We start from the raw sequence: 14,188 nt of genomic DNA, 5'->3' as shown, positions 1-14,188 counted from the left end.
CGTCTTGAGACTCGGCGTATCTAGCTCATTACCATATTCGACACGTAAATCGACGAAAGCGCCACCTAGCGACCAGCGTAAATATGCAACTTAGATACGACGTCTCTTACCCCGGTCGGATCTAAGACAAATCTATGCGTAACTGATTCTAAGAATCAGGCGCATAGATACGACGCCTCAAACTCAGAGTTACGACGGCGTATCTGGAGAATCTGGGCCACAGTTTCCACTTTAAAATTTGAGGGCCTATTCACTAGGGGCCCTTTTATCACATGTGTATGTGTTGCGTTAAGGCCACTGTTTCTAAACATACTGTCAATGCCTTTTAATCCACCAGAAACCGCGCCTGCACTATTTTTGACAACCCGGTATACCGCAGTGAACCCATGATTTCTTGTGTGTTGCAGTAAGGCACAGAAAAAAATGTGTTTTACCACACGTTACCACAACACAATAGTGTAAATGGGCCCTTGGTTTTTTCTTAAGGGTCTATTCCCCTGATGCCCAACCTGTGGCCCTATGGTGTTGGTGTGTGGCTCTTAGACCCCAACAGTCTTTAAAGCAGACCTACAAAAGTCAAAGGCCTCCTCCCCACTCTAACAATTATGGTGTGTTTTTTTTTTTTGCCTGGGAGCGGCTATTTTTTTTGTGACAGGTACTTTCTCCCACTTCTGCAATTCTCGCCAGGAATTATGAAAAAATGTATCAGCCACACTCCTTTTTTAGCAAATCTTGGCATATTTATTACTTATCAACAAAATGACTACATGCACCAATGTCTCCACTTGGGAACCAACCATTCTTGATGCGTTTCACCACTCCTGGCTTGCTCACAAGGATATCACTTATCCTTGTGAGAAAGCCAGGAGTGGTGAAACGTATCAAGGAAAATTGGTTCCCAAGTGGAGACATTGGTGCATGTAGTCATTTTGTTGATAACTAATAAATGTGGCAAGAGGAGTTAAAAGTGGAGTGCGGCTGATACATTTTTTTGTATTTCTGATGGGGAGTGGAGACGGACTACAGTGGACGGCACCCAGGTTGTCCATATACAGGTGAGGCGAGTCTTGAGCATGGCAGTGGATTTGGGTATGTTTCTGGTAGGTAAGAATTACTTAAGCTTGGCCTGGTCCCACACATGTGCATAGTGGGGAGCTGGCTATAAGCCTTCAGGAAGTCACAGCTGGCTTTCACATCCAAAATAGGATACGAAGCCCGACCATTTTTAAAAAACAGGAGTGACGTTCCTTTTTAATAGTGATAGCAGTGATCTGTACTCGGCTCATGTAACATGTCCCCACTCACTATCTTCTGAAGCAAATTCTTATGCCGCGTACACATGATCGGACATTCCGACAACAAAACCGTTGATTTTTTTCTGACGGATGTTGGCTCAAACTTGTCTTACATAGACAGGGTCACACAAATGTTGTCCGAAATTCCGATCGGCAAGAATGTGGTCATGTATAACTAGAGGTCGACCGATATATCGGCCGATATTTGGCCGTTTTGGAGAAATCGGCATTGGCCGATTTTTATCCAAATCGGGCCGATATTTTACAATCCCCGCTAGCGATGCCACGGCTCCGGAGCTAGGCCGGAGCCGCGGCCTTTCCTGATGCTGTGACCGTGGCGGCAATCCGCGGATTCGTGGATTGCCGCCGCGGTCACAGCATCAGGAAAGACCGCGGCTTCGGCCTAGCTCCGGAGCCGCGGCCATCTTGGTACACCCAGCGCGGCGTCCCTCCTCTGTTAACGCCCACAGAGGAGGTGGGGCCCGTGCTCGTAGGACACACACCGCTCTGGTGTCTGTACTACGGGGGGAAGGGGGGGGTGTCTATACTGGAGGGAGAGGGGGTCTGTACTGAGGGGGGGTGACACCATTTTTTTGCACCAGTGCCACTTGCCATCTGCCAGTAACAATACCAGCGCCACCATCCAGTGCCATCTGCCAATGCCACCTACCAGTGCCAATACCAGTGCCACCATCCAGTGCCAATTAGTGCCACCTTCCATCAGTGCCAATGCCACCTGCCAGTGCCAATACCAGTGCCACCTTCCATCAGTGCCATCCGCCAATGCCACCTGCCAGTGCCAATACCAGTGCCAATTAGTGCCACCTTCCAGTGCGATCCAGTGCCACCTACCAGTGCCAACTAAAGCCATAAGTGCCACCTGCCAATGCCAACCAGTGCTAACTATTGCCACCCAGTGCCACCTGCCAGTGCCATCAACCAGTGCCATCTGCCAATCAGTGCCACCTGCTAGTACCATCTTTCAGTGCCATCCAGTGCAACCTGCCAGTGCCAATAAGTGCCTTTTGCTAGTGCCATCTTCCTTCCAGTGCCAATTAGTGCCATCCAGTGCCACGAGCCAGTGCCACCAATAAAAAATAAAAATCGGCTTAAAATATCGGCCACAAAAATCGGCATCATATATCGGCCACCGGCCGCCCAGATTTCTAAATATCGGCATCGGCCAGAGAAAAACCCATATCGGTCTACCTCTATGTATAACATGTATGACTACACTATAAAAGGGAATTCCAATTGCGCCACCCTTTGGTCTCCTTCTGCTAATCTCGTGCTAGTAGAAGTTTGGTGAGAGACGATTTGCGCTTTTCAACCTTGTGCTTTCAGCCCATTACAGCGTGATGAATGCGCTATCTCTATTATGAACGCTAGTTTTACCAGACCGAGTGCTTCTGTCTCGTACTTGATTCAGAGCATGCGTGGAATTTTGTGCATCGGAATTGTCTACAGACGATCGGAATTTACGAGAATGGATTTTGTTGTTGGAAAATTTGAGAACCAGTTCTGAATTTTTTTTCTCTATAAATCTCTGTATTACATTTTCTCTTTTCACATGTCCAAATATATCTTTCACATTTCACATTTATCAGCTTACTCCAAGTTCTCAAATTTTTGTTGTCGGCAATTCCGACGGCAAATGTCCGATGGTGCATACACAGGGTCGGAATTTCCGACAACAAGCTCCCATTGAACATTTGTTGTCTGAAATTCTGAGCGTGTGTACGCAGCATAAGTCTCGAAGCTTACCCGTAGCATGACTCTAATCTCTGACCATCATTTCCTCGAGTATGTCTACGGTCTCTGGCAATCCTCACTGGCATTACATATATTTAAACTTATGTGATGTCCTGCCTCTTGTAAGATGACAACCATTGGTCTTTACCCTAAATTCAAGAATAATGGACAATATGCACCCTTGTGTACCGATTACAGTGAGAAACATGTAGGAAAATGTATGTCTTCTCACCACATTTTGTTTTTCTGTTAAAATGCTCAAAGCCCGTCAACTTTCTATTCCACTCCAAAGCAGTGAACTCCAAACCACAAAACTATTTCAGAGCAAACTACCTTTATTGAAACCTGACCATTTGTGCAGTTGCAAAATTCTATAAGTATCCCTCACCACCACAATGTGAGGCCAACAGTATTACAAAACTATATAACAGACAATGATGACAATTGTAAATTTATACCCTTTATTATTAACCAGATTTTTTAAATATTAGGGAAAAACAAGTATAGGATAACCACATTATGGGTGGAATAGTATTACAGAGCTAAAAAAGAGGTATACAAATAAAAAATTACATATACAACAAAAATAGCCTTGATTTATATTAAGGTGTTCTATATGGTTAGTTGTTTGTGGACAGTTGGCCATCACACTGATATAAGCTTGTTAGACATCCATTCCAAAGCCATGGCCATTAAAAAGCAGTTGACCCCCCCTTCCTTTGTGGCTATAGCATCCTCCACTCTTCTAGGAAGATTTTCTACAAGATTTTGGACAGTGTCTGTGGTACTTTGTAACCATTTGTAAGGTCAGGAACTGGATGAGAACACCTTGCTTGCAATCGATTGTCCAATTTATCCCAAGGATGTTCAGTAGGGGTTAGGGCTCTGTGTAGGCCACTTGAGTTCCTCCTCACCAAACTAGTCAAACCATGTCTTCATGGAGCTGGAAATAGCATTCCCCAAACAAGGTACATAAAGACATGGGGCCATATTCTCTCTAAATATCCGCCTGCTGCGCTTAGGGCACTTACACTCCGCTGTCCCAACTTACTGGAGCAGGTGTTGTATTCCCCAAACACTTGCTCCATAAGTTGGGACAGCGGAGTGTAAGTGTCCCGGCGTAGCCTGGCGGATCTCCAAGGGGGCGTCTTCTATTCAAATGAAGCGCGCCCCCGATGCTAAAGAACTGGGCATGCGCCGGGCTGCAAAAAGCCCAGTGCGCATGCTTCAGTTCTCGGCGGAAAACGTCAATGACGCCGACGTGTGCGTCATTGACGTAAAGTCGTATTCAAGAACGACTTACGTAAACGACGTACCCGACGAAAAAACACGACGGGGACCCGACGCCATCCGTAACATGGCCTACGCGAGACTTGCGGAAACTTACTCCTCATATAGCAGGAGTATGTTTCCGCTTACGCAAACGACGTTAGCGACGGTTACGCGACGCGAACTCGTTCGGGAATCGGCGTAGAAGGATCATTTGCATACGCAAATGACTCCTTCACGTAAATGCCATCTAGCGGCGGCCGGCGTCATTGCATTTAAGATCCGCCAGTGTAAGTGACTTACAGATGGCGGATCTTAAGTGTATCTATGCAAAAATGATTCTGAGAATCAGGAGCATAGATACACTGGCCAAAAAAGGGAGTTACGATGGAGTATCCTGACTTACTCCATCGTAACTTCACTGAGAATATGGCCCATGGATGAGAGAGTTTGGGGTGGAGGAATTTGACTGGACTGCACAGAGTCCTAACCTCAACCCAATAGAACACCTTTGAGATTAATTAAAACAGAGACTTTGAGCCAGGCCTCCACCCCAAACTCGCTTATCCATGTCTTTATGTACCTTGTCTGGGGAATGCCATTTCCATCTCCATGAAGACATGGTTTGACCAGTTCGGTGTGGAGGAACTCAAGTGGCCTACACAGAGCCCTAACCCCTACTGAACATCTTTGGGATGAATTGGACAACCGATTGCAAGCAAGGTGTTCTTATCCAGATCCTGACCTTACAAATGGTTACAAATTACCACAGACACGCTCCAAAATTTTGTAGAAAGCCTTCCCAGTATGAATTAAATTATTAAGAATAAATATATACAATATATAAATAAAAATAATTTAAATATGAATATATAATATTACATTTAAATATTTTACATTATAATAACTACTATATGATGACAGTAAATATAATTATTCTGGCAACAGCAATCATTCAGGATAAGAGGAAAGCACACACTCCAAACAGCAACCAAAATCTCATTTTCGGAGAATATTGGTAGAAATTTGTGGAAAGTGTTCCAAGGCTTCAGACTGCAAAGTTTATTATACAACATCTACTGCATGGAGAAAGACGCCCAGCAAACTATAAAAGATATACGTCTCTTTTTTTAAGTACACAGTAAGCAACAGAGCAGGGTGCAGAAATGTGCAAACCAACAACCATATCTGTGTAACGAGAGAGGTGATCTCACATCCCACATCAGTATGTGAAGTATGAATGTGTTCTATGAATCAAGGACCGGTAATTCTAAATGGCACCATCATTTTGTAGGGTTGGAGAAATTAGAGTAGAGTAGAATTTCTACCACATAGGTGACTTCATTTTCCTTGTACAGCATTAAAGGACACTACAGGCAGATTCTGTAATCCAATAGTGACCTGATGGTGGGCATAACCAGATGATATTTTTTATTTTTTTCAGCCAAAGGGGGATCTTTTATTTATGGCAGGGCCTTTTTTACTTGAATGGGCTGCATTTGTTAATGGTACTAGGGTTGCACCGATACTGGTACTTGTGCAAATGCTTCGATACCTGAAACCGATGCTTTCAGGCTCCGTTCTTTTAGTGGTCATAGGGATTCCATCCACTGACAGCTGAAATGTTTATATATAAAAAAAAAGCTGTCAATTATCGGTTCCAATCATTCATTCAGCTGTCAGTGGGGTCCCCCTGTTGACAGCTGAAGTATAAATGAAGTCCCGGCATTTAGAGCTGTCAAAATAAAAATAAAAATAAAAAGCAGCATGTTTATCAACAACATTGCTCAACCACTGAAACATTTTTTCTTTTTGGATCTGTTTCTTCATCTACAGATCAAAGGAATGAACTTCCCTCTGCAGATGAATTCAGTTTAAAGCAACCTATCAAGTAAATAAATATATATTTTTTTAATTAAATGTTTTAACCCCTTACTAACCCTTAAGTTACTTTAATCAGCCTTAATTAATCACCTCCATTATTTTCCTGCAGATTTTTTTATTTCTTTTTTATATTTTATAAACTTTTTTTTTGTTTGTTTGCTTTGTTCGACATTATTTTTTAATTAATATTCAACATATATTTAAATGTTGAAAAATGTTGAAAAAAAGAATTAATGCTTTGTACCATTGCTAAAAGCTGAAGTGTAAACAAAACAGTTGCGGTAGGTTTCGGTAATTGGTATCGACAAGTACTAAAAAAAAAAAGTGTCAGTACTCGGTGCATCCCATAATGGTACTGCTTGCCAAATGCGACCTGTTGCATTACATCTTGCCATGCAGCATCCGGGACAGTGTTTACTTAAATGGTCACTGGCCATGTTAATTTGTACCTTGGTGGTCAGTGGGAAAGTGACGGGGAAAACCGCGGCTCATCCACCTACTTTTACATCCACATGGCTGCCTGTGTAAATTTGCCCTACAAATCCCATCTTCTACAGTGGCAGACAAGACTTCTAGTCAATTTTTTTGAACAATCTCTGGCCTGGATGACATTGAGCTAAATGTCAAAGAAACCAGAATGCTGAACCCTGCAATTTAGGTAAGGGAAAGGCAAAAGAAACCAGAATGCTGAACCCTGCAATTTAGGTAAGGGAAAGGCAAAAGAAACCAGAATACAGAACCCTGCAATTTAGGTAAGGGAAAGGCAAAAGAAACCAGAAAGCTGAACCCTGCAATTTAGCTAGAGGAAAACGGGGGTTTGGGGATGAGGTATGTGACCATGTTTCAGGTTACACTCTAAACATGAGTATAATAATAACACAAAACATGGTTCAAAAAATGGATTATGCCTTTAAGAAGGGGAGGTGCACAGCAGTTGCACAATTTCAGCCAATAAAAACAACAACGAAACACATGAAGATACAATGCTAGATTTTGCACAGGAAATTGTGCAACATATGCTTTTTTTTTTACAGGAGGGCAATTTGGATTTTAGGATTACTGGCCCTTTAAATTCATTTGTGATTTACACTTTTCCATTAAAGGGTCATTCCACCTTTAAACTGACATTTCAGCTTTTAATAGATGCTGGATAGATGCTGTTTCATATATCTCTTGGAGTTCCCAGCTCCGCCCACCTGCTGTGTCTATTATTAGGGGTTCCCACTCTGGCCACTGGATTTTTTATCAATTTTATATTATGGACAATGTAACAAAGAGGAGCTAGAACACAGGTGGGTGGCAACAGAGCCTGGAACCAAAATCAGGACTTCTCGCCGTTATAGTTCAAAAGAGATATAAGAAGCCAGCGGGCAGCTCAGCCAATCAGACGCCGCTCATTACTAAAATCCCATGTTTAGGTGGAATGGCCCTTTAAGCATGCCGTTAATGAAACACACACAAAAGGCTGTCATTACAAGCGGTGCAGCCACCGTGAAGCGTGCAGCAAGAGAGCGGCCTCCGAGCTCAGACACTGGACAGCCAACTTATTGGTTTCCCGCCCGGAGAAGCCAATAACGCTACCGGCGTTGGCGTGACCGGTCCGCTTACCTTTGACATGGAGGATCGTGTGATGTCTGAAAGGGGAGTTGGGACGGGAGTCGCTGAGGGTGGAGCTGAAGCTGCCGGTGCGGGTGTACGAGAAGCGCTGCACACCAGTACACAACAGCTCTGGAAAGTTACAGGACGTAGTAAGAAAGCCGGGAGATTATGGACAAACCAAAAAAAAAAAAAGAACAGGAAAAGAGACAGACGGAGGGTCAGAGAACAGAACAAAATAAGAGACAGATTCGGGAGGAATATGGAGGACGCAAAACCTTTTCTCAAATTAAGCAAAAAGTTATAGCCTGGAGGAGGAAAAGAACTTAAAACATTACAGGAACAAAAGGGTTAAAGCGGCAGCCTTGTTAACTCTGACAAAGAAAAGTTTTAAAGAAGACCTTGCGCCGTGACCATGTTAAATATATGATATTCGTAGAAAACGTCCCATTTCTAATACTGGGTCTATATATTTCTTGCATTACCCGTGAAAGAGTGTATTCTGGAGCTGGCATATCTAAGAAGCCTCAGGGCTAAGAAACAAGGGGGATTCAATATAGTGCTACTGAGAAATTTAAAGGGGAACCTGTCAGTAACTTAACATGTTTGCATGTTCAGACATATCACAATATACATCAACAATATCTTTTTCTGAAAGGCTCCACTTTTTTCATATCTTTATTTTTGTACTTATCGTCAAATCTTTTCCTTCAAGTCTTTTTAGGGACACAGGAATTCAGGTTATACTTCTGCTTACAATCTGGGACTAGTAATGAACTAAGGTTTTGGCCGAACAGTCTGCTCCCCCACCCCCACGTCTTTATTGGCTGGCTAGGACACAACTGAGGCATGCTGGGTAAAGGAGTTATACAGGGGGCCGAAGTACAAATCTTCTGTTTGCCAGTGTCCCAACTAGTGATAAGCTAAGGTATGGACCACAGTCAGTTCCTCCCAAACTCGCTGGTAGATGTCACATGAAAGCAGGCCACTGGCCCAATCAGCTGTGGCTGGGAATTTCACACCCTGCAGGTATTTCCCACCCATAGCAAAGAGGCGGGAATGCTGGTGACATCATTGACCAAATATGGCACCATGGTCATATCTGGTCAATGGTATTGTCCAAATATGGCCATGTGGCCACATTGGGAAAATAACATCAGCCAACATTTCCACCCCTTTGTTATGTGGAGCTGCGGGGTGGGGAATTACCAGCCACAGGTGATTGGATCGGTGGCCTGCTATCATGTGACAACTACCAGCGGGTTTGGAAGTAACTGACTTTGGCCCGTACCTTCGCTTATCACTAATTGGGAAACTGGCAAACAGATGAGATGTAAGCCAGTCCCTTGTATAACGCCTCCTGTACCCAGCATGCCTCATTTTTTTTAAAAGCATACAGAGGGCCAGGCAAAAATCACACAGAGGGGTGGGACCTGTGGCCTTCAATGGACTTGAAGGAAAAATATTTATGGTTAGTAAAAAAATCTTATTTTCTCCATCATCCTTTAGGGACATAGGAGTTTGCAAACAGTCAATACATTCAAAAGCAGTCCAACTGAGGGGTCAGCAACAGCTATTAAAAAAAATAAAAAAAAAAAAAGGTCCAAGGGTATTATAAACCCTCTAAAAACACAGAGGTTCCTGAAGGACCAATGCCTGGATCAGAGCCAGTTGAGGAGAACCCTAAAAAGACAGTGACACTGCCACAGCCAAGGGGAGATATCCAGAGCAGGAATAGAGGCCACCACCAAAGGCTGTGGCACGTTGGGTAGCGGAGGGGTTATACAGGGGCTGGCTTATAACTTTTCTGCATGCCAGTGTCCCAACCTGCTGCAGGTGGCAGTATAACTTGACTGTTTCTGGATTCCTGTGTCCATCAATAGATAGTGAAGAAAAGCTCTAAGTAGCAGAAAATGAAAACCACTCATGTAGCTCTAGCCTTAGGCTGGTCTCATATATCCATGACTGCTTTTTGAAGCCCAAATCCAGTAAACTTTAAAATGACCACTTGCAGTGGGGCTGCACCCACACGGCAAAGGTTAGTTCCTCGTTTAAGACTGGGGGACTTTGAAAAGAAGATTATTATTTACCCGATCCTCCAGCTCTCTGCACAGCTAGACCTGTCCCTGCTGGTCAAAAGCCCTGGATTGGATGTGAAGATGCTAAGGGACACATGCTAAGGGACACTCCACCGCCAGAACGTGGGGGAACCGAGGATCAGGTAAGTAAAAAGGGCTTCTCCTCTCACCTAGATAAAGAGTTAACCCTTGCAGCGCAGGCACAGCCCCACTGCAAGGGATCACAGTAAAGTTTCCCAAAGTTGGGCTTTAAGCCTAATGAAATGTCCTTCACACAAAACAAGAGAGGACGATTATTACACATTACATGGACAGTCTACCGCGAGATGTTTTATGTCTGCACTGGCTCAATGCCACCGAGTTGCAATTAGCATAATGCAGTGAAAGGGGACAGAATTTTTGTACAAGAATATAACAAAAGTAGGATTCATATATTTTACAAATCTTTGGGAACATTTAAGTTATATAAAAATAGATTTTTTTTTACAATTTTTGCAAGGTCTGCTTTAAAGCAAAACTCTAGGCAGTTCTGAACAACACGCTGTACATATTTCAATGACAATCATAAAATTACTTTTTTTATTTCTGCCAGAATAATAGCAGTCAGCCATAATATTGAGTTGCCACAATCGCTGAGAGATGATATACGGCTTCCAGTGAAAGTGCCTGCCCTAGCAGCTCATGGGCAGGAGGAAGAGGTAGTCAGGTGGGTGTACAGGAGCTGATTTGATGACCTCTGAGTGGTGGTGTCACCAGTTTTATAGCGGAGCAGGATGGGGGGATCCCTGGAGAATGTATACTACTTTATAGGTAAATAGAAACCCTATATACTGTATCACCCACATATGTATTTAGCTGTGAATATTTGTTGTCAGAATATTTCCAACTTGCTACAATGAAAAAAGGTTTACAGTGCAGAAGCTCACAGGCTGCCATGACAGGGAAAGGAGAGAGAATCAGGGAGATAAGATAAGACACTATCCTTGTAAGTGTAAAGCCCTTTTCACACGGGGCGGTCCGATCGGACCCTCCATTTACCCCTACGGAGTGGCGGATATCAGTGGTGACATGTCCACCGACATCCGCCGCCATCCGATCCTGCACTCTAAATCCAGACAGATGGTAGTCCTATTTTCCATCCATCAGGCGGATCGAATATGATTGGAAAACCAATCGCCTGTCCGTTTTCACCCAATTTCCCCATAAGGAAGAGCGGGACTGGGTCCGTCTCCGCTCACTGTGCAGAGCGGAGAAGGACCTGTCACAGTTCTCCCTGTGCCTGTGTGGGTTTCCTCCTGCACTCCAATGACATGGGGGTAGGTTAGTTGGCTGCTGTCTAAATTGACCCTAGTATGTGTATGTATGAATGTGAGTTAGGGGCCTTAGATTGTAAGCTCCTTGGGGCAGAGACTTATGTGAATGTACAATGTATATGTAAAGCGCTGTGTAAATTGCAATATAAGTACCTCTAATAAATAAATATGTAAACCCTGGGAATGGACTTCTTGTATTTGTTCCCTTTCAGCCCGTTATATACACCATGGAAAACATTTTATTTTACCTGTTCAATAAGCCCCAAAATATACCTGTTAATCCTGGATTTAGTAACACTTTAAGATGGACTAAGTGGCACTTGAGGCATGCTGGTATAACTAAGAGTTCCATTTATCATGCCTTAAAACATAACTCCACCTTTGTTGAGAAATAAACAGTCCCCTGTGGGTGATCTATGTACATTACAAGGATTTTAACAAACTTTGTTGCAGATTTCTACCCTTTGTTAGTCTGAAGAAATCCCTGTTTGTTCCTCTGTGCCCCTCTAATGGGAGTGGGTTCATAATTATCAATGAGCTGTTCACCTGCAGGGCTCTAATGAGGAAAGCTGCTGGGCCTGTTTCCCTTTAAACGTGATTTCCTATTGGGAGTATCTCACCAAAAAATAAAACTTTTGTTGCAGGGGATGCCTGAAATCTGACTTGTATATTAGTGCAGACTTCTGGGAAAATCAGTGAGCCAATCACACAAGCAGGAAATGATGTTTCTGGGGGGCGTTCTGTATACCATCTTTGTACAGAAAACCTCCAGGTGGCCATATTGCATTTTCAGAAAATTACAGAGCTGCAGATTGAAAAGGAAATGTATATTTTAAAAACATTCAGATACAATATGACTTGTTTCGCAGTTGTATGCGCTATATATATATATTTTTTATTTGCTAAATTGTTCCCCCCATGGAGTTACCCTTTAAGTGTTATTTAGCATCAACGTGTTTTGGCCGCTTGATGCTATCTTGAGGAGAACATGTCCTATCATGGAGTTAAGAAGTGAGGGGAGATCTCCCCAAAGTGGTCACAGCATGCAAACTTAAATCTTCCAAAAAAAAAACTAACAGGATCTCTAACCCTTCCCAGCTCTATCCAAAATAAATTTGCGTTGCGCTGGGCTTCACACAGCCACTTAATATTTCCTGGTTCAGCTTTTTTTCAGCTTTCACATTTGGCCACACACAGGTATGAAAACTCAAACCTTTCTTTGTGCTTTGTTCAACTTGTTGGCATGGGGTCGTCTGCTACATAAAAGGTTGCCGAGTTCCTACAATCATCCCCAGGGTAATGTTCTACACTTGTTTGCATACAAATTATGCTTAGCAGAGAGTACAGCCAAGGATTCAGCTGCAGCCAAGTCTTACTCGAGAATTCTGAGCCCAGCAGAGTTTAGGGTGCGAACGTCTCACTGTTCCTTATCAATAATTTTATAAAGTGGTCACAGAGACAAAAACCTGCCAGAAAATGTACAGCAAATTCTCACGTCTGGTTGACTATGATTGGCTGTCTTTAAACCAGAGCTGTCTGCATTGACCAATCAGATTGTAGTATTCATTTTTGAAAATCTGGACCCGATCGGTATCTTTGTTGGGTCTGAATTTGTCCCCTGACTGACACTACACGATCTTTTTAAGTATCTGGTTTTATATTTATGTATTTATGGACATCAGTTTGAATGTATTGCTATTATGTTTTATATCTGTTTTGTAGCCTCGATGAAGGGAGTGTTGTTGCCCCGAAATGTGTCAGAATTTTTTATATGATAAAATTTCGAACAATTGAAAGCATCTTGGACTTTTTGTCCTTTGTTTTGTTGCCATTTTTTATATGTCTATCCATTGACCACACAGTCGTGGTTCCTTCTGTGCCCAAGTCCTCTGAACACAAGACAAGGATGGCGAAGTCTTGGCGCTAGCTTGAAAGTGTTTGCACTCACCAGGGTTTTTCAGCACTGTATTCCTCCCTTCCCCTTCTATGTAAAGTCTCAGACATGCTCCACACCTGGTACTTACCGGGTCTGTGGAAGTGCTGGGGTGAGCGGGAGATGGTGGGGGTGTAGTTATGACGGCTGTACACTGGAGAGTTGATGGATCCCTGACTGGTAGATCGCTGGATTATCCGTTCCCGTCCATCCTGGTAGCCCTGCAATGACACAGACAGCACGGTGACCCCCAATGATAAATATAATAATCATACTTGTGACAACCTGTAGAACCCCCATAAGATATCACCCAGAGAGTTGGCCACAGTTTGAAGAGACCCTGTCACAACCTTCTAGAATTGTATGAAAAGCCCAGAAAATCATGTATTTTAAATTCTTATGCCGCGTAAACATGGTCGGACTTTTGACTGTGCAAAACTGTCGGAATTTCCGCCGGAAAAATAGAGAACCTGCTCTCTGAATGAATGAATAAATGAATGACTTGTATAGCGCTACACATGTGAACTGAATCGCCTCTAGGCGCTTTTTCCAGCCAGTGTCTGCTTGGCTGGTGCAGTCATTTTACCCCGTAGGATCTTGACACGTTTGGGACACACAGATATACATATATATATATACTGGGCCAATTTGGACAAGATCCAATTTACCTACCAGCATGTCTTTGGAGTGTGGGAGGAAACCGGAGTACCCGGAGGAAACCCAAGCAGGCACAGGGAGAACATGCAAACTCCAGGCAGATGGTGTCGTGGCCGTGATTCGAACCAGCGACCCTTTTGGTGCTCGGCGAATGTGCTACTCACTGCACCACTGTAATCAACCCAAAAGCCCAAGTAAACCCCCCCCCCCCCCAAAAAAAAAAAAAACAACAACAACATTTTACCATTCCCGAAGACTCCAATGCATATCACCAAAAAGGCAACATTTCACCAAAATTTGATTTTCACAGAAATTAGATCGAAATAAAATCTCCTAATTTTGCTAGTCCCTATCGGTACTAATTGTTTTACATAAACTGGTTATTACATGACCAAAAGGGAAAAAATTCCC

At 43.3% G+C, this 14,188-nt stretch overlaps 1 protein-coding gene across 22 annotated transcripts in view; it reads right to left on the bottom strand.

Moving 5' to 3' along the window:
• ABLIM1 (actin binding LIM protein 1) overlaps positions 1-14,188 on the bottom strand; it is a 297,962-nt gene that overhangs the window by 63,425 nt on the left and 220,349 nt on the right. For 11 of the 22 annotated variants that reach the window (XM_040361545.1, XM_040361549.1, XM_040361538.1 and 8 more), the window contains 2 exons: positions 13,212-13,341; positions 7,809-7,928 (listed from right to left, as the gene is read on the bottom strand). In XM_040361545.1, the coding sequence (XP_040217479.1) occupies positions 7,809-7,928; positions 13,212-13,341 (250 nt within the window). The remainder of the gene's footprint in view (positions 1-7,808; positions 7,929-13,211; positions 13,342-14,188) is intronic. The other 11 variants (XM_040361556.1, XM_040361559.1, XM_040361544.1 and 8 more) reach the window with 1 other exon arrangement.

The sequence above is a fragment of the Rana temporaria genome, chromosome 8 (genome assembly GCF_905171775.1).
Source record: "Rana temporaria chromosome 8, aRanTem1.1, whole genome shotgun sequence".
NCBI classification, from domain to species: Eukaryota; Metazoa; Chordata; class Amphibia; order Anura; family Ranidae; genus Rana; species Rana temporaria.
This window is presented reverse-complemented; position numbering and strand designations above follow the sequence as displayed.